The 22,517-nt window shown below is 21.9% G+C and overlaps 3 protein-coding genes across 3 annotated transcripts; 1 reads left to right on the top strand and 2 right to left on the bottom strand.

Moving 5' to 3' along the window:
* Positions 1 to 17,471: 17,471 nt before the first annotated feature.
* On the bottom strand, positions 17,472 to 19,241 carry OCT59_013103 (uncharacterized protein). Its single transcript, XM_066140601.1, has 5 exons — positions 19,067 to 19,241; positions 18,863 to 18,981; positions 18,437 to 18,780; positions 18,245 to 18,350; positions 17,472 to 18,178 (listed from the first exon to the last, which is right to left on the bottom strand). Exons 2-5 carry the CDS (start codon positions 18,921 to 18,923, stop codon positions 17,619 to 17,621), a joined length of 1,071 nt encoding a protein of 356 aa, XP_066001473.1. The 5' UTR covers positions 18,924 to 18,981; positions 19,067 to 19,241; the 3' UTR covers positions 17,472 to 17,618.
* Positions 19,242 to 19,396: 155 nt separating this feature from the next.
* OCT59_013104 (uncharacterized protein) lies at positions 19,397 to 21,733 on the top strand (the record flags this gene model as incomplete). Its single annotated transcript, XM_025315978.2, has 10 exons — positions 19,397 to 19,588; positions 19,664 to 19,804; positions 19,874 to 19,934; positions 20,007 to 20,023; positions 20,092 to 20,168; positions 20,247 to 20,412; positions 20,489 to 20,772; positions 20,840 to 20,978; positions 21,046 to 21,246; positions 21,310 to 21,733. 10 exons carry the CDS (start codon positions 19,397 to 19,399, stop codon positions 21,568 to 21,570), a joined length of 1,539 nt encoding a protein of 512 aa, XP_025181608.2. The 3' UTR covers positions 21,571 to 21,733.
* On the bottom strand, positions 21,552 to 22,369 carry OCT59_013105 (uncharacterized protein). Its single transcript, XM_025315979.2, has 4 exons — positions 22,187 to 22,369; positions 21,993 to 22,076; positions 21,877 to 21,917; positions 21,552 to 21,804 (listed from the first exon to the last, which is right to left on the bottom strand). The coding sequence occupies exons 1-4, from the start codon at positions 22,318 to 22,320 to the stop codon at positions 21,761 to 21,763; spliced, it is 303 nt and encodes a 100-aa protein (XP_025181609.2). The 5' UTR covers positions 22,321 to 22,369; the 3' UTR covers positions 21,552 to 21,760.
* Positions 22,370 to 22,517: the final 148 nt, after the last annotated feature.

Consider the following 22,517-nt stretch of genomic DNA (forward strand, 5'->3'; position numbering starts at 1 on the left):
TAGTGAAAATATTAGTTTGCTTATATAATCTTTATTTTTTCTCTAAGTTCAATTTCTTAGTTGTAAACTTATAGCATATATAATAATACTTCAGATTTCATGCTAATTAAGAGAAAATTATCAAATTTTACATGAAATTATATATAATAACAGGACTTCTAAATATATTAATTAAAACTTTATCATGATATTTGATATGATATCTACTAAATTTATTAGTATTAAAATAACCAAAGTATACATGGTTATATTTATGTTACTTAATATTTTAATATAATATTTTCATATTCAGGAACTTTATAATAACATAATAAACTATACTTTATTTACTCAATTTGCAATAATTATTATTCTTAAATCTTAACCTTTATTAATAAAATTTTTATAATAAATTATTTGTTAAGTCTTTATTATAATTCTTAATTAAATTAAAAAATAAATAAGTATTAATATTATTCAAAATATCTTATCATAAATAACCTAATAATTAATTGCCTTTTTAGCTATGTATATAAAATCTAAAGATTGTGATTATAACTTATTTCTTTATTTCAGATAAAAAACATATTATTTTATGTAAAAATCATTAAATAGCAATTGCAAAATATAGTTATAGGAAAATATTATAAAGTTATTAGTATATATTATAATGGAATATAGATCTAGATTATCCCTTAAACTGTTTTGCAGCCAAATTTGCCTGCAATTTTGTTTTTTAATTAAAGACACTTTTAAATATCTTAAAATATTTTATTACATAAACCAATATTTTTATAATAAATTCTATAGTATTTTCTAAGTAAAAATCAAAAAAAAAGTTCAATTTGATTAATAATTTTTTAAAAGTAAATAATCAACAAATTATAACAAATAGTAGCTAAATTTTTTAAATTGAAATATCTTTTTATCTATTAATCCTAGAAATATAAAATTACCACTATTTGATGCGTCTTAATGAGAAGAATCTGATAGAAATAAAATTGTCCTTCTACAAATATTATGTGACAGGATAATTTATAAAATCTAAAAATCTATAAATTAATATAACTTTTTATCTATCAATTTTAGAGTTATGATTTTATTACCATTAAATACTCCTTAATAAAAGGAATTTAACAAATATAATTTCATCTTTCTATGATCACTAGATCTTAAGATATTTTAAAAATTCAAAAATTTTTAAACCCCTACAGTTTAAGAAATAATATATTTTCTACTTTAGAACATATTTTTTTGTGCAAAAAATTGTTTAGTAATAATTGCAAAGTATAGTAATATTTTTTTATAATAACAAATAAATATAAAAAAGAGAAAAAAGTAAATAACTTCTAAAGATTTTTTTTAAAAAAGTTGCACAAGAGTAATAATAACATAAATATATATAATTATTATACTATACTGTATAAACAGTTTAAAATTAGATTACATAATTTAAATAAGGGTAATTTTAACGCTCACCCCAGGTGATTTTCACCTGGGGTGAGCGTTAAAATTACCCTTTAAATTAATTCTTTAAATAATAATTTTTTTAAAAATTTTTTTATAAAATAATTTTATTTATTGAAAATTTATTATTAAATATACAGTTAAACTAAAAGCAAAAGTAATATATTTATACTTTTATATTTTATAAAATTATGAGTTTATTTAAGTTTTATTAAAAACTAAAAAGATTAATAAATTTGAAATCAAAAATTTTATTTTAACATAATTAGTAATAAATAATATAAAAAAGGTAATTTAATAATGATAAAAATAAAAATAAAAATTACAATGGTAAAAATATACTAATAATAAAGGAATTAATAATAAAATAAAATAAAAAATAATAAAAAAATAATAAAAAAAATAAAATTGCTATGACTGATATCATATAAGTTTTAATAATGTATAATTTGTCACTCTGTATTACACTCTCCTTGTTTCTGTTTTTACTATGTATTTCAAAAACTTAGAATTTTTTAGTATAAAAAATCCTATTTGTCAATCCTTATTTAATTCTAGTATAATTTTATAATTCTGGCCAAAATATCCTTTTTTGAAAATTTGAGTAATATTATACAATCCAAAAAAAGGCAATTTTATTTTTCATAAAAATCAGGAGATAGATTACACAAAATGCAATTTCTATATTGATTATTTAATTCCAACCAAAATTAAAAAATCATGTAATACCGGCAATGATTGTTGTCGGCGATAAATAGTAAACTCCTGAAAAAAATAAATAAAATAAAAAAAAATAAGAAAAAAAGAGAACAAATAAATTAAATAAAAGAAAAGTAAAGAAAAGAAGTAAAAAAAAATAAAGGAAATAAATAAAATATGTTTTTTGATAGTACAGTTAACTCTTCTTATAACAAATTTTGATATAACAAATTTTACAATATAACAGATCTTCAGTGTGATACAGATTTTAATATATAAAAAAAATCTTATTATACCGAATTTTACTAATTAAATACCGTATACTATTTAACAAAGTAAATTTTATAAACTATATATAAAAAATGCCCTTTTTAATAACAAATTTTCTTTTATAACAAATTTTTTTAAAAAAATCTAAAATAGTATTTCAAATTTAATTTCAAAAAAAAAATCTTTTTATAATTTTATTTTATTTTACTACAATCTTTTTATTATATTATGATCATAAATTTTAATATAGTTATAAAGGTATCATATATATCGTAATAATATAATTATTGCTTAATTTTTATTAATTCTTTATTTCTTTTTTAAGTGCATTGTTTTAGAAATTTAGTTAAAAATAAAGTAAGCAACTGTTATTTCTTTTATTTTATTTTGATTATATAGAATATAGATATAATTAATACATTAGATATATTTTTAAAATATATATTGATTGTTATATTAAAATTCAAAATAAATGGCTTAAATATATTATTTTCTTAAACTTATATTAATTTATTAATTTACTAATTTTTTATCCAATACAGGTCGAAAAGTAAAAAATCAGGTAACTGATTGGTAACTAATTGGCATTTTCGCCAAATACCGTTACCAATCAGACAGTTTGCTAACTTTTGATCTAATGATCAGAAAGGAATGAAATATAACTCATTAGAATCGTCTCAACAAGATGAATCTAATTATACATGTCACTCAAATTATTTTTGGCTGCCATAATTATAAGTAAAATCCAAAATTCAATTATGGCATCCCAAATTATTTTGGCACTTTACAAGGACCCACCCCGCTTACTTCTAATAAAGATCTCTGGGCAAAATTTTAGATTTACTAGTAATTTTACCAACCTTTCTTATCTCATAATTTTACCATATATATATAGTAACCTTTTAAAATTATATTAAATTTTACCTTAGATTTTCAGAGACCTAAATTTTTTTAATTATTAAATAAACAAAATATTTTATAATAATTACAATAAATTTTAAAAATTTTTTATTTTTATTAAGTTTAATTCTTATTCTTTAAAGATAAATAACTTTTATTAGTAAAAAAAGTTACTTTGAATTACAAAAATACTATAAAAAAATTTTAAAGATACACATCTTTAACTTTACTTCAAAACTATTATTCACTTACTTTCTTTAAAAAAATATAATTAATTTTTTTTAAAAAAAAAATAAATTCGTAATTGGTATTATTATGAAAAAATGCTCGTACCCCATAATTATTAATCTAACTGTTATGAAAATATTTATATAAATATTTTCGACCTTGCCGAACAACTTTACTTAAGCATAAAAAAGTGATTTCATTTGACCAAAGTGCCTAAATTACGCCCTAAAATTACTGATCAGGAAATAAAAAAAAATTAAAAGTGCAAAAATTGCTCGTATTCCGTAAATATTAAACTGATTCTTATGAAAATTAATATTTAGGTAGTTTCGACCTCGCCGAACAATATTACTTAAGCTTAAAAAGGTGACTTCATTTGACTAAAATGCCCAAATTACGCTCCGAATTTAATAAACAAAAAACGTAAATTTTAAGTTAATATTAAAATAAAAAAAGCTTGTATTCAACAAATATTACGCCAACTGCTATAAAAATTCAAATATAAGTAGTTCGACCTTACTAAACAACTTTCTTATATAGTAAAATATAATTTGATTTAACCAAAGTACTGAAATTAAATTCTGAAGTTGCTAATTGCTGTACGAATTTTTATATTTTAAGGTTTTTGCAAGTATAAAGAAGAGAATAAATTTTTTATTTTGAGAAAAAATTATAAAACATATATTACCAAATATTGTAATAATTGTTGTACAATATTTCAGATTAGTATATATAAGGTAAATATTAAATTTTATATATAATTTTACCTTATTATTTACCGAAACATTTGTAAACTTATATTTGATTTTACCTTATAAAACCGGAAACCTATTTTAACTTTACCTTACATATCCAAAGACCTTTATTTGTTATATATATAATTTTACCTTTATCTATTAAGAGACCTAAAATTTTTTTTTAATATAAATTTTACCTTATATTTTCGGACACTCTATTAAAAGAAGAAAAATCCCTACTTTACATAGTAAAAGATATATAAACTGAATGAATTACGGCATCCCAAATTATAATTATGGCATCCCAAAATAATTTGGGCAGCATGTATAAATCTAATGGTAGTAAAATCACATTTCTAGAATTAATAGTTAATAAAAAATTAAATAAAATATAAATGATATATTTTTATTTTTATATTTTACTTAATTTTTCATCAAGTATTAATCCTAGAAATGCGATTTTACTACCATTAGATTCGTCTTGTTAAGACGATTCCAATAAGCTATATTTCATCTTTTTTCTGATCATTAGATCAAAAGTTAGTAAACTGCCTAATTGGTGACGGTATTTGATGAAAATGCCAATCAGTCACCAATTAGTTACCAATCAGCTACCTAATTGTGACTGATTAGTGACTGATTGATGCCTGATTTTTCACTTTTCGTCCTGTGTATTTTAAAAGATATTATTTACTAGTTTTAAAATAACAGATAGATAACCTTAAATTTAATGAAAAATTATATAGATTTTTTGTTTAAAATTGAATATCAGAAAATTTATCAAAAGAGCCTACTATAATAATTTATGATTTTTTTTGTAACCATTTGAAAAAGTGTTAAAACTAAATTTAAGCAATATAAATTTCCATTTAGCTGTTATTCCTATAGCCCTATGAAAAGTTTTTATACTTAAAATATACTTAAAATTTTATTAAAATATACTTAAAATAAATATCAATTTTAATTCATGATATACTTATAATATACCTAAAATATGCCTAAAATACTTTTAAAATATATTTTTAATGTACTTGTTTTTTGCCTAAGTACTTAAATTATACTTAAAGTATACTTAAACTAAAATTTAAGTACAATATAAATGTATTTTTTACATATTTAAAATATTCTTAAAATGTATTTAAAATTCAATTTATATTTTAAGTATATAAAAAATACATTTATATTATACTTAAATTTTAATTTAAGCATATTTTGAGAATATTTTAAACATGTAAAAAAAATACATTTATATTGTACTTAAATTCTAGTTTAAGTATACTTTAAGTATAATTTAAGTACCTGGACAAAAAACAAGTACATTAAAAATATATTTTAAGAGTATTTTAGGCATATTTTAGATATATTATCCCTTAAACCGTTTTGCAGACAAATTTGCCTGCAATTTCTAAATTAGAATAAATGACGCTATAAATATTCTTTAATTTTGGCCAGATCATCACATAATTTTGTAGCCAAATTGATCTACATTCTGGCCATAAATTGTATGAGTTAGATATGCGGTTGATCATTAAAATTGGATGAGAAATTAACTCGCAAAAATAGTATCAGAATTTTTATATAATAAAATCTAGACTTTTCTTATCATATTTTTTCTCTATTTGAATATTAATTATAACTTTTTATTTTCATTATAAAAATTTTGCATTATAATAAACAAAATAGAGATAAAAAAAATTAATTTTTATGAGTATATAATTAAAATGTATAATAAAATTTTCATTTAGGTTCTATATAAAGTCAAAATCCTACTTATAAACATCAAAAATTATATTAACAAAAGTTGTTTCTCATACCAAATTCTACATGTTCTATTAAGCTTTTATATAGCTACAATTAATTATCAATGAAATTGTCAAAGTTAAGTGCAAAGATTTTAAAATTTTATGATTATCTTAAAATACAACTTTTGACCAATGGATAATTTTCAATTTTCTAATATATAAATTTATAAATGATAATAATTGCTGCACAATAAATAATTTAAACTATTTTGAAAAAAAATTTTATTAAAATTGCTTTATTTTTCATAAAATTAGATAAGAGCTGAAATTTGATAAAATTGCGGGCAAATTTGCCCGCAATTGCTTACGGTTTAAAGGATAAGTATATCGTGAATTAAAATTGATACTTATTTTAAGTATATTTTAATAAAATTTTAAGTATATTTTAAGTATAAAAGCTTTTCATAGGGTAGGATTAACTAGTGTATGCCAACTATTAGATATATCAATAAACAAACTTTTTAAAGTTAATTTATAAAAAGAATGGCATGAATAGATAAGTAAGAGTAGTTTAAATATAATCATAATTAGTAACTTAAAAAAATTGAGAATTAGTGATATATACTTCTATATAAAAAGTTTAAGATTACCCTATTTTTGATTACATTAAATAAAGTTTTATTCTTATTTATATAAATTTTTTTTAAAAAAATTCTTTATTATAATTTTTAAATAAACATAAAAAATTATCATATTTACATTTATAAATCATATAATTAAGTTTTTTTTTTAATAGTAAATTTTTATATTTAAAGCTAATTATTTAAATTTTGTATTTATTTTTGTTGTAATCACTCTAGTTGAAAAATTACAAATTCACTATTAAGAAAAAAATCTTGTATTATGTAATTTATAATATTTATTCAAGAAATTGCCAATAAAAAATTTTTTTTAAAAAAAAAACTCATATAAATAAGAATAAAATTTTATCAAAAATAGAGTGGTCCTAAACCTTTTATATAGGAATGTATACAAATAAGTAAAAAAATCTTGGAATACTATTTTGAATCAAATTATTTTTAATTTATTTAAAAAATGTTTTATCTTAAAATTTATTGGATGGATCAGAAAATGATATATTAAATCTATAAAAAAATTGATAAATTGATTGTGAAATATGAAAAAGAAAATTTAAAAGGGTTTAATAATGATATTAAAATTATTAGCAATTAAATAATAATTTGATTCAAATAATTCAAAGTAAAGCTCCCATATTTCCTAACCTGCGCTTCATTTCCTTTAAACATTGTCACAATTCCTCGTCTTCATCTTCGAGTTGTATGTCACCTAGAAATATGAAAAAAGTTAATGGCTGTGTATGAAATTCTCTGCTTAAAAATTTTTTATATTAACCTCTTTTTCATATATTCTTAATAAAATTGATGGCCAAAATAATCAAAATTGTCTATATAATTACATTTAAGTTTTAATATGTCTAAAAGTATTAAAGAAAGAAAAAATATTAAAATACTTAAATTTTTTTAAAAATATATCTGTTTGCTATTACTTATCTTTAACAGTTCATTTAAGTAGTCTGATATACTTATAAAAAGAAAAGAAATGCTAAAATATTTTTTAACTTGTACCCTTTTCTTTTAAATTAATTTTTAGTATATTACCTGTTTATTTTAAAAAAATGAAGTCTATCATAAAAAATATTTTTTGGTTAAATATAGGTACTGGTTTTGATATTTATACTGGAATTTTTAAAGAGTTATCATTTCATTTTTTTTTGTTAAAAAAAAAAATCCATTTAATCATAACATTCACATTTTTTTTTTAAATAGAGATACATAAATTTAGGAATGTTTATTTTAGTTTATGTAAACATTGCAGCAAAAGTAATAGAAGTGTAAATGTTTAAATTTGAGATTTTATAGTAAAATCTAATGATCTATAGTTCATTTGAAAGCTTTAATTAAAACAAATTGAATAGTAATAAAATTATATTATTAATATTAATATTGACTATTTTATTTTTACTTATATATTTTAAGTTATATTATTTGTTAATGCTATTAATTAAGAAATATTAGCTGATTTCTAATATGCTTCTTAGAGACAATAAATCTTATAGAAATAATGTTTCTAAAGAAATGGCACTGATTAAAAATAACTAGTATTCTGTATAAATTGATTTATAATATAATATAACTTTAAGAAACTAAGCAGATAATTATATAATAAGATAAATAATTAGTTGATAGAAGAAACAATCTACATGATCTACATGATGTAATGATCTACACAATATTTATTATAAAACCAGTTTATTAGACTTAATTATAAATAAAAATTTATTAGGAAAAAATGAGTTTTAATAATTAGTAAATAGAAAAGATAATTATTAGTCATATAAACAAATCAAAAAATTAATTAGTAAACAAGAAATAAATTAAAATACTTTTAATTTTAGGGTAGTTTAATGAAATATAAATAGATATAAATATAAGTGAAATTCAATCAGAATTTTCTTTAGCTAAAGATAGCTTAATAAAATAAAATATTAATTATTAAAAGTTATTTTGAATATACTTATTATTCGCTTAAATTATACTAATTAATATTTGTTTTTATTTTAAAATAAAATATGGAAAAGAAATTATTAAAGTTATATTTTTATTAATTATATGCTTTTTATTACTAATTTATTTTATTTTATATTTGAAAATTTTGATTTAGCCATTATTATTACTACAATCAAACCTTTATATAACGATATGTTAGGACATATATGAAAATATTGTTATATCAAAGTTATACCAATATTTATATGTCCTCACATATAGTGGGAAAATAAAATTTTATTAGTATATCAAGTTTTTAATAGTATATTGGTATATCGAATATCGGTATATTGAGGTTAGACTGTAATATTTTATTTCAATGAAGATGATTCAATATATATGATAATACTTTGGTAGGATCATAGGTTTCAATAATATAACTTTAAGATAATTATTTTTAGAGGTTTAATTAAGTCTAAATTGAGTCTGAATTAAATTAAATTTTAGAGAAAAAATTTGATTCATATGAAACATTAAAAGTAACGAATATCACTGATCAAAAACTAATATATCAGATAGCAAATATGTTAAAAATGCAATAAAATCAGGTACTTAATATGTGTAAGATGCGTGTAAATATATATATTATCTATATATTATTTATATATAATATATATATAATACTTAATACGTATACGATATATATACAGTATTTATACATATTTTACACATATCAGATATCCAATTTTCTGTATTTTTACTACATACAGTGGACATCAAAAAAAATGCACCACCTCTATTATTGATTATTAATCACATGAATTGATATCAAAATTAAAGCCAATCAAAATAAAATTTAAAATGTAAATCATTTATCATATGATTTATCAAAATATAAAATTTTATGTAAATTGATTGGTTAATTCATCAGATATAGCACATTTTATCAAAAAAGGATGGTGCGTTTCTTTTGCAACTTTTTAATATTTTTAAAAAATTAAGATTTTTACAATAATTATATTATACTTTTATAACAAATAAATGTAAAATTAATTATTAAATAGCCAAAATTATTAATTAAAATTATAAAAAGTTATTATTTTTAACAATAAATAAATTAATTTATTTAATAAGAGGAGTTACATACTTTACAGAAACTTGCCATTTTTAATCAATATAGAATCGATATTGTTAAGTTTATCTTAACGGTATCATTTTGATATCATTTTGATATTATTTCAATATAGATTAATATCGATAAGGTTGCTTGTCTAAACCTCTTCAAAATCCTACGATTAGTTTCATCAAAATTTTACTATAGATTTATTATAGTTTCGGCAGAGTTTCGGCAGTTTTGGCATTTATAATAAGTTTCGGCAGTTTCGCCATTCTCCAAAGTTTCGCCAGTTTTTTAATATAATTTTAATATAGTTTCAGCAGAATTTCGCTTTTCGGCAAAACGCCATCTTGCCTAAACCCCTAGGTTTCGGCAAGCAACCTTAAATATCGATACGATATCAAAATAAAGTATTATCATTTTGATATCATTTCAATATCGATTTAATATTGAAATGATATCAAAATGATAATACTTTATTTCGATATCATATCGATATTAAATCTATATTGAAATAATATCAAATAATATCGAAATGATATCACTTGAAAACTTAAAGTTTCTGTAAAAGTCTTCTATTCAAGATAATCATTAACCTTTGTTGATTCTTCCTGAAATATCAAATCCTGAGTATCATAGACCGAAAGGATTACCATCTCATAAGAGATATAAATCAGTGGTAGAAAATGATCGTGTTATATCAGGCAAATCTAACGAAACAATAGCACAGAAAACGTGTAACTATTGCTCTAGAAAAGACTATAATATCTGAGGATGTCTAAGATACAAGGCTGAATCGTCCGCTAATAAAGAAAATGAATACTCAGGCAAATAATTTACATAGTTGAACAATGTGGTTAAATAGTAGTTGCACTAAATTAAATGTAGTTGCACTCAAAATAAATAAAGTATCAATTTCTTTTATTAAATGCGTTAATTTTATTACATTTTACATGCACTTTATAAGAATAAATAAAGAACAAATAAAACTAAAAAAGAAAATGAAGCAAAGTCACGTGATATATATGATCACGTGATAGTGGTGTTGACCACCAGTGGCGATAAATAGCAAACTTCTTATTTTATTATAAAAATCCTAGATTTAAAATTATTTAAAAGCAACTGTATGCTAAAAATTGTAAAATCTATATGTTTTATAGTAATTTTTGATTATATTTAGAGAGCTTACAGATATTACGTAATTATCAAAAGGGGAGAGGTAACCAAATTTTACGTTACACTTAATAAAATATATAATTTATAAATATTATAATTTGATTGGTTATTAAATCTGACAAGAAGGAAAAGGGAAGTAAGTTTATATTAAACTGAATATTACGTAATATACTTGGTACCTGAAAAAAAAATAGCGCTTAAACCAGTATTTCTACGATATTTTGTGATAAACTGGGTTAAAATTCTAATTAATTCATCTGTAATATTTTCTGTAACGGTGATTGAATACTCGTTTTAGCTACAGATATTGCAGCACCAAACTGAACTTTTTTGCTAACTTTTTCTCTAATACTTGGTGTAGGACCCCGAACAATACTGATACAACTCACATTTGAGTTTGCATAGAGTTTATATTAAAATTTTTCAAAGTTGCGTATTATAGAGGTATTTTCAAAATTTTGTTATCCTACATACCCTGTTTTTAACATAACCAGTAATTTGGTTTTAATAAAATTTATATCATTGGATTCGTCTCGATAAGAGGATTCTAATGATAGTAAAATCGAATTCCTAGCTTCAATATTGACAGAGTTATGTCATAAAATGTATTTTACTTCAGTACTTAAAGTTTACTTGTGAGTTATATTAGTATTATTCAGGATCCTCCTTTAATTAGGGAGAAATTAATTGATAAAGATAGGCAATAATTTGCATTTTACATATGGTGTAGCTGTGTAGATCATTTCTATATGTAAATGCCTATCAGGACCCCAGAAAATACTTATATAAGTAAGATCCCAAAAATATTTTTTATTAGTAGCTCTAAGCATAGGTTTTTACTATGATCGCTAAGCATTGTTGATATCTAACCTTAAAAATTATATAAAAATAAGCAAATCATAATTTATAAAATATATTTATTAATTAATATATTTTATTAAATCCAATTTTAAATATGTTGCGAAGCTAAACAAAACATAATATACAAATAGATTAACAACATTCAATTAATAAAGTTAATAAACAGTATAAGAAAAATTTGAAATTAATACTATTACAAAAAATGTAAATTTCTCCATAAGTATTATACTTACACCCATAAAAATTAATATGTAGGTAGTTTCGACCTTGCTGAACAATTTTCAATTAATTTAGAAAGTCGATTTCATTTGACCAAAGAGGTGTAATTACGTTCTGAAGTTGTAAACGGAGAAATGAAAAATTCGGAAGTTAGTACCGTTATGAAAAATGCACTTTTCTCCATAAGTATTATACCCACACTCATGAAAATTAATATATAAGTAGTTTCGACCTTGCTGAACAATTTTCAATTAATTTAGAAAGTCGATTTCATTTGACCAAAGAGGTGTAATTACGCTCTGAAGTTGTAAACGGAGAAATGAAAAATTCGGAAGTTAGTACCGTTATGAAAAATGCACTTTTCTCCATAAGTATTATACCCACACTCATGAAAATTAATATATAAGTAGTTTCGACCTTGCTGAACAATTTTCAATTAATTTAGAAAGTCGATTTCATTTGACTGAAGTGGTGTAATTACGCTCTGAAGTTATAAACGAAAAAGTGAAAAATTTAAAAGTTATTACCGTTAAAAAAAATATGCTTTTCTATATAAATATCATACTTAGCCTTATGAAAATTAAAATACAAGTAGATTTAACTTGCTGAACAAACTTACTTAAGCATAAAAGATAATTTGATATAACCAAAGTGGTGAGTAGTGAAATTATATTTTAAAGTAAATCATATTTATAGTAATTTTATTTAACAAAATAAACATGTATAATATAGTAATTTTATATTAAAAATAATACACTGAGTTTAATAAAAATTAAAAAGATACTATTGACAGATAATTAATAAAACATTGAAAAAAAAATGAAATTTTATCAAAAAAAAATTTTTGTTTATGTATTTATATAAAATTGTAAAATGTAGTACAAATTAACACTCACCGTTAGTGAAAATAAAATAAAAATTAATTATAAATTCAATATATAATATTTTAAAAAGTTATATAAATATGAAAAATAAGCAACTAAAAACTCTTAGTATTTTAAAATAATACCAAAAATATGCAATTTAATTATCTTACATAATATAAAATTTTCTTAAAATTAAGCATTATAAAATTCTTACATCATAAAACTTTTCTATGTTGGCTAAGCACCTTGGTACCTTACATATATAAGCATTTTCTGGGGTCCTTGCCTATCTTTAACAATTAATTTCCCTCTAATTAAAAGTTTGTTACAAAAGTTTTTTTTTTTTGAATATTTCTTTTAACTAGGAGAATTTAAATTTTGACATTATTTTATTATAAAAATCCTAGATTTAAAATTATTTAAAAGCAACTGTATGCTAAAAATTGTAAAATCTATATGTTTTATACTTTATAATAATTTTTGATTATATTTATTATAAATAAATTAATTAATTTATTGTTAAAAATAATAACTTTTTATAATTTTAATTAATAATTTAGGCTATTTAATAATTAATTTTACATTTATTTGTTATAAAAGTATAATATAATTATTGTAAAAATCTTAATTTTTTAAAAATGTTAAAAAGTTGTAAAAGAAACACATGATAAAATGTAAAATGTGTTATATCTGATGAACTAACCAATCAATTTACAAAGACTTATTCATCTTAAAAGTTCAAATTGCCTAAAACCTAAAAAAAAAGAGAATGGGAAAAGAAAGAGGAGAAAATTAAAAAAAAATAAAAAAAGAAAAGTATTTAAAAAAATTAGTTTTTTATTTTACTTTTCAGGTATTTACATAGGATTCTGTTTACTTATAAGATAGGTTACCCCCAGGCAGGACCCCGCTTACTTATAATAAAGGTTACCGTAGAAAATTGACCCTTTACTAATAGTTTTTACCTTACTTTTTTTTTAAATTCTATTAGTTAATTAGCTAAAAAGCATAACAATGTAACATAAAATTTCCTTTTATAGTAAAATCTGCAAAGAATTTTATATATGATTTTTATCTTAGGCCTGGAGGTGACCTATCTTATAAGTAAGCGGGTTCTCCCCCAAGCTTAAGGTAAAAATTATATATAAAATTCTTTGCAGATTTTACTATAAAAGGAAATTTTATATTACATTGTTATGATTTTTTTTCTTTTTAGCTAATTAACCAATAGAATTTAAGAAAAAAGTAAAGTAAAAACTATTAGTAAAGGACTAATTTTCTATAGTGACCTTTATTAAAGTAAGTCACATTCAAAATCCTAAAAAAATATCTAAAAAGGAAAAAAATAAACAATTAATAATATTTGTTATAATAAAAAATATGCTAAAGTTTTTTTTATATCTATTTTAAGCTCAGATATTTGTAAAAATACCTGAAAAAAGAAGAAAATACAATTATAAATATTTATTAAAATAAAGAAAAAATAAAAAAAATACCTGCTAAATGCCATATTTAAAGAATTAAAAAAGTTAATAACTAAAAAAAAGTTTCAAAAATTAATTTGAAAAATAAAATACAATAATATTTATTTTTAAAATAATCAGTAGACAGGTATATTTTATTAATACAAAATGAAGGAAAAAAGAAAGAAAATAAAGAAAAAATATGTAAAAAGAAAAAGAATGCATAAAAAAAAATGTACTAAATTAATCTTATTTTTTTTATTCTTTATTCTTTTTTATTTATTCTTTATATTTTATTTTATTTTTTATTTTATGTTTTTTACTTTATATTTCATTTTGTTTTTTATTTTATATTTTATTTTATTTTTTACTTTACATTCCATTTTGTTATTTACTTTATATTTCATTTTATTTTTTACTTTATATTCCATTTTGTTCTTTATTTTATATTCTATTTTATTTTTTATTTTATATTTTATTTTACTTTTCATTTTTCATTTTATTTTATTTTCACTTTCTATTCCATTTTGTAATTTATTATCTTATTTTGTATTTATTTTTTTGTTTATTTTATATTTCATTTTTACTTTTTCTTATCCTTTTATTTTTTTTTCCTTTATTTATTTTTTTTCTTATTTTATTTATTTTATTTTTTTTTATTTAAGTTCAATTATAAAATCAAATAAAATTATATTAGTCATATTTTACAAAAAATTTAAATAAAAATCTATGTTTTTTTTCATATAATTATTAAAAAAAAAGTTGTTTTAATTAAGTTTTAAGTTTCTTTTTTAAAAAAACAATAATAAAATTTTTCATAAAATTAGCCAATCAAAAATTTTATTAAATTACATGATAGAAATCACCAAGTAATAATGCACCTTTATCATCTTATATAAATTTACAGATACATTTATTACATTATTTTTAATATGATGTATTGATGTATTATAAATTTTTTGTTATTTTATTTTAAATGGTATTACAGATAAAATATGTAATAGAATATTATATATACATTTATTCTTTAAATAATTATTTTAAAGAAAAATTTAAAACTTATTTATGTCAATATTTTAAATATTTAACAGTCAGTGGAAATGTCATTTCTCTTGCCGATCATTAATTAAAATAATTTTGTGTAACCATAATTGAATATATCACCACGTAGCTAAAAAAAGAAATTTTTAATACAATGCTTATACAAATTAAGTAAATTAATAGTTCATCATGTGTACTATAAATATTCGTCATCATTTCCTCTTTAGTAATATTTTTTTTTCTTTACATATTACAAGAAAGTTCGTCTTAAAAATGAAGTTTTCCTCAAAATGCAACTTAAAGGTGGGTATAAAATACAATTTAAATAATGCAAATATATGTAATTTTACGAGAAGAAAAAGATTTATTAAGTTAAAAAGAGCAGTTATTTAGGGAGATTTTGTGTAAACCGCAAAAAACCAATTTTTATAATAAAAAAAATTTTTCTTGATTTCAATAAAACTCTTAACAAAAGCTTTCTTAACCAGCAATTATTTCATTTTTAGGTATAATTTGGTGAAATGAACAACTTTTGTTAAGCTTAGAATGGTGATTATTAAGCTAGATTTTTTGTTATTTATAAATTTTGTTGAATTTTTTAATTATAGTGCTAATAAAAAAAATTTTTTTTTATTAGAATAATATTATTAGGTCTATTTGGGCGGTATAAATGAGGTTTAATCGCAAAAATAGTTAAATATTATGTTTTTATTTGTTTATTTAAATTAGACATTTAATGCTTAATTCTTAATATTATAGTAATCATGTAAATTATTATAACATTAAAAAAAACTTAAAATTTTTAATTTTAGTTCGTTTAACAAGAAAATAAAACAAAAATTATTTATTCATAGAAAAATTCTTATTGACTATTAGGTCTATTTACTTTGTTAAGTCATAAATACAAATAGTATAATATGAATAAGTAAAATATTTTTTTATATATATAAAAAGTATCTAAAGTAGCGTTAAAATAAAAGATATTTATTGAATATTTAAAAAAAATAAGCAAAAGAATAAGGTTAAATAAATTTTCTTAATTTTTATTAGTTTGTTGTATTAAAATAACCATATAATTGACTACTTTCTTTGGCCAGATGCAACCGAATAAAGTGAAGTTTTTGACTTTTAAAAGGTTTAAAAATATTTTTCAAACCTTGAACGAACATGTTTACTATTGTTGGAAAAAATGTTACATTGCATAAATATGGTGTTACCTTTGACCTGAAAATTTCGATTTTAATGTAATTTGGGCCGGCATTACGAATTCGGCCGGAATTAAGAAAATTTCGGCCAGAATTAAGATCTGAAAATTGTCGATTTTAGCCATTTGTACCAACTTTGGCCAACCTTAAGTTTACATATATACTATATGCCATATAGCCATACTGTCCCAATAATTTATATTGAGATATCATAGTACAAAAAATCTCCCTCTAATTTTTGGGGACATTTCCACTGACTGTTAATATAAAAAAAATTTTTTTTTGCAAATTTTTTAATATTTAGTGAAATTTGATGATTTTTTTTTTAATTGTAAAGCTTAATAAGAGTGAAAAAAATATATATTCCTAATTTTTAACTTTTTAAAAATGAGATAATTTACTTTTGTAAATTGAATTTCTGAAAATATTATTTTTTTAGTTTTTTAAATTATTTTTAATATAATTTCTTTAATATTAAAGAATATTAATGATAGAATTTTATCATTTTAGTTTTTTAAATATAAAATTTTTCTTACTAAATTTAGTAAAAAAGTAATTTATTTCTGATTATAAATTACATTACTGAATATCATTTCCATTGATAATATAATCTCATAATAATTAGTAGATATAAACTGAAGTTAATTCCTTATATATACTGTATTTCTTTTATAATAAAATAAATTTATTTAAATAAAGCTAGTAAGGCAAATTTAAAAAATTGTGAACGACTTATATTTAATGTATGGTTTTATTTCCAAAAATCTTTAAGAAATAACACAGTGAAAAGCATTTAAAAGTCAAGAATTAAATAAGCATATTTTTGTAAATTAAGGTAAAGTAATTGGTTACCTTTAAAGAAATAAATTAATTGATATTTTTATTACCATAATATATTAATATGCTTAAATGATAATTCATACTTCAAATAGGTTTCTTGTTTTAGTGTAAATAATCTATCAATCAATAATAATATTTATGATTTATTACTTTATCTATTTTATTACAAATATAAACGAAATGCTACATATATATTTATTAACTAATTAAGGTCAGATCCAGCTGAGATGATTCTTATTTTTCATGTATCCGCAGAAACTAAGGGATCACTATGCTCATCACTAGTATTAGAAGGTGCTGGCGAATTAGATATTGATGAAGAAATAGATGTAGTTTGATATGGAAGTTGCAAATAATTATTAATTAATGAATCTCCGAACAACTGAGTTTCAGATGGAGGCAAAATATCAGCAGCGAAAGATGTAGGCGGAAGAATTAAATGGCTGGTGGGGTCGTAAACTGAATTGTTATTTTCTCTGGATTCTTCTCGTTTAATTTCAGGAATTTGTTCCATTTGATGCTGCTGTTTATTATGCTCATCCATAATGGAGATTGTTGAAAATTCTGTAATAGCTTTTAATTGTTCAGAACATTCTTTAGTTTCATTAATTTTGCTTTGAGTATCTAAAAGATTTTTGTTATCCATTCTAAGCTTCATTTCTTCTTGTGCTATTATTTCTTTCATCTGGATGATGAATTGTGTCCGATTGGTAATATTCCTTGTAATTAAATTTTGATGTTCTGTCAGCACTCGTAGAAGATAGTCAAGCTGTTGCGAAAGAATAGACGGACTAGGCTTTTCTACAGGTCAAATATTGATAAATCATTAAATTAATTAAAATTTGTTTAATGAAATATGGGTTATACCTTCTGCTTCCATTACTTCTGTCCAAAGTTTTGTTACCTTCCTTCCATATTCCTGAATAATAGATTCTGATTCTACAATATTATGTGTGGTCGTCACTAATTTGGCCTAAATGAATATTTACTGTAAGAATAACTTATTAAAAAATATATATATCACATATTTTTTTTTTCATTTGACGTATAAATACGTACTATATCGGAACGTCCAGGAGGTGGTGTCGTAGGAATACTTGTTTTTATTTGTTTGTCTATTGCTCTTTTTGCATTAGAACTTCCTAATTGTGGTGAATTTGTTCCTGCGAAACGTTTCCGTAATTCATTTAGAAAATCCCTATCAAAGACTTCCCGTTCCTCCCAAATATTGACAACACGCCTTATTTTATTTTGAACATCTGCGGTTGCATGACGATAAGCATGTTCAACGGCATCCGGAAGCACTTTACGAAATTCTCGTATGAATTCTGGACCTTTGCGACGACTATTTTGACAGACATCATTACAAAGATATATGAATGATACTTTCCGCGCTGAGCTTGCTTTTATAATTAATAAAAAAAGTTCAATCAGAACTTAATTAATAAAATCGGCTAAATATTAAGCAAGATCATCAATATCTACCTTTTCGCAACTCACGGTTCCAAATATCAACACTAGTTGCTACATGTCGCCGATGATACATAAACCCTATAGTAAATAAATGTTGTGTGAACAAGATGATATCTTTCAGAATACATAGACTTATAATAAAAAAAAAATATGTGAAAAATTATTGATTTAAATCTTATAAAAAGGTGTACATATATTCTAAAGAGAAATACCAACACTGTGATAGTAGGGAAATAGATTCTTGAGTATCGACAAGTTTATTGAGTTTAGAGATTAAAACATCCTCGGAGTAAGCTGACATTTTTAAGTGATTAACTGTAGAAAATTTTTTAAAAGAAAGAAAAAAAATTCAGTATTATAATTAATATAAAAAAAAAGGTAAAACGAAAACCACTTTTTTTTCATTCGAGGAGTGCTATTAAAAAAAGATCAGTTTAAATTTGAAGTAAATGATTGGCTGAATGTCAAAATTCTCACGTTGAAAAACATATATAAGATCTGAGATTTGTAAATTATCGTGTTATACTGTAATTTATCTAGCACGCGATGTCTGAAAATTGTCCAGAAGGTAGAAGCAAACGCCAGAAAATAGAGGATTCGAGCAAATATTCTATCGAAGTCTCTAATAATCAGCCGAACGTAGCTTATGAAGATTCTGGCATTAAACTTACTACAGTTGAAGCTCTTCCAGCTTCCGAAAATATTGACTGTGTTTCTTTAAGTTCTATTTTGTCTTCTGTATGGGACATTTTTATGAATTTTTTTATTGTATTTCAATATAATAGCAACCTTTCTGATTTATTCCTTAATTAGGAGAATTTGATCGAAATGGTTCAATTTAATTATATGGTAGAACTTGAATTCCTAATGACTAATTTACCTAAGTCTAAACAGAAGATCATTCCTACGACTATTGTTCATGGACTTAGTGGAGAAAGTGAAAAATATTTAAAGGTAAAGTTAAATAGTAATCTAATCATTGAATGAATAGTTAATTACGAGAAATTTTGATGAAATTATTAGGATGAGGCAAAACTTTTCAAAAATGTAAAACTGATTTCTCCACGACTACCTATTCCATATGGTCAGTTAATAGCGCTTATAATTGAATATTTTCATTTATTTTTTTACTTATAATTATTTTGTTAATTACTAGGAACACATCATACGAAAGTACATATATACATTATATATCTTACGTTATCGTTAAATAATTCACTCAATGTTTCTTTTATTCACAGGCAATGTTGCTTTTTTATGCGAATTCCACAATGCGTCTGATTATTCATACTGCAAACGCGATCAGAAGAGACTGGGCGTATGTTTTTTATTCTTAAAAAAAAATCGTTTTATTTTCTACCAGAGGATTGATTAAATCGTTAAATATTTTGGATAGCAACAAAACTCAGGGGGTATATATGTCACCATTTCTACTTAAGAAACGCAATATTGCTTCATCTTCAGAATTCGAATCAGATTTTATGGAATATTTAGAGAGTTATGGTGACAAATTAAATATCATTCGGAATAAAGTGAAGGAATATGACTTTTCGACTATAAAGGTAGAATTATGACACGGAAAGTTCCTGTTTATTTTGTTTATTTAATTTAGCGAACTATTTACTGATATTATAATAGGCAATATTAATTGCCTCAATACCAGGTTATCACGTCAATGAAAAACTAGAACTATTTGGGCACATGAGGCTTAGGAACATTTTAAGCCGTGTCACCGTTCCATTATCGTGTAAGTTGGATAGTACTATTATATGTCAGTTTTCAAGCATTGGTTCACTCGGTAAAGATGAGAAATGGCTAATAGAAGAATTTGCAGAAAGTTTAAAGTATGCAAAAAACCAAAATCAATGCAGCGAACCGGATATTAAATTAGTTTATCCAACCGTTGAAAATGTCAGCAACAGGTATTGAAGTCTCGATAGATTTGCCAGTATATTAACGAGCTAGTTAATAATATCTTATTTTAATCAGTTTGGAAGGGTGGGCAGCTGGAAACTCTTTACCATTTGATCATAAAAATTACTTAAAACAAAAACATTATATGCAGAAATATTTACACAAATGGAAGGCAATTGAAGCTGGAAGAGAACGTGCAATGCCACATATTAAAGTAAATAATTTAAAACTCCTTAGTAATTATTTTTATCTTCCTAATTTTTTTTTTCGGATATTTTTAGACATATTCTCGGATGACAATGATACCGAATTCAAATAATGATAATAATTTAGAATCAAAATCAAGTGCAGAAATTGCATGGTTATTGTTAACTAGTAGTAATTTGTCTAAAGCTGCATGGGGTGCTTTACAGAAGAAAGACAAACAGTTGATGATACGAAGCTATGAGTTGGGTATATTGACCTTTCCAGAGTTATTTCAAGTAAGTTTCATATAAATAACTTTTTTTTACCCTAAATATTAACTTTTTTAATTATTTTCTCAGAATGATGAATATACTTCGGTTCATATGTTGAATTCTACTCCTCAAAATTTAAAACCTCTATTACCATCTTTTAACTCACCTTCAAAGTCAACTTCATCTAAGAAGAGAAATCGACCTGAAGAAAAAAATACATTGATAATTCCTATCCGCTTACCTTACGATCTACCATTAACACCATATAATTTTAAGGATGGTGATGAATGCTGGACATGGAATATACCAAGGACTGAAACAGATTGTTTAGGATTAAAAAAATTTTGATTTTGTTATTATATTAATTTATAAATGAAAAGAAAATATTATACAATTTATAAATGTTTATATAAAGTATATTAATTATCAAAAAGAACATTATTATAAATCAAATTAACATTAAAATCTGTTATTAGTCTTTCTTGTTTTGATTATCTCGCTGTTATGTTATAATTTTTTTGGTATAAATGTCGGTGAATCATGTATAATATAATTCAAGATTCACGCCATTACTAATTGAGTCTAAAAATTTTTATGATCCAAATTAATAATTACGGAATAAAAATATTAAAGAATTAGAATTCTTAGACTTACAATCATCCAATGTGAGTTTATTATTAAGCGAATTGATGCCTCTTCATAAAATAAAATAAAAAAAGAATGAATGAATATCCATAGCAAATTTTTAACTTATATTATTGAAAGCTTACCCATATCTCAGTTTAATTTTATTGTAAGGCGTACCAATATGAGCCGCAAGTAGTTTTTTAAATTCTAAAACGGAATCAGTTGGACTTTTTATTTTTTTTTTTGTATTCGAACGGTTCAAAAAAAAAACAAAAATGGTGAATAATAGAGTATAAACGGAAATATAAACAAAAAATTTGGTTATTAAAATACTAACGAGCACTTGACTTGAACTTTTTTACCTAAACGGTCGTTGCAAGTGACCATTATCATAGTATCGTTTGAATTTTTTGAATCTTTTGATTCTCTTGATTTTTTTGAATCTTTTGAATCAGAAATGTCTTGATCCATGCTCAGTTCGATTGGAAACTTTAAAACCGATTTTAAAGGGTTTAAATTTGAGCAAATAAAAAACTCGTCGCTTATGGCAATGATAACAGATCATGTGATTATTTTTTTTATTTTGTTAATTATTACGTCAACAGGTATAATTACAAGTTTTAAATAAAAACACTTTCAAATTCAATATGAAAATAATTTGCTAAAAG

Source organism: Rhizophagus irregularis, chromosome 20 (genome assembly GCF_026210795.1).
Source record: "Rhizophagus irregularis chromosome 20, complete sequence".
In the NCBI taxonomy this organism is placed as follows: Eukaryota; Fungi; Glomeromycota; class Glomeromycetes; order Glomerales; family Glomeraceae; genus Rhizophagus; species Rhizophagus irregularis.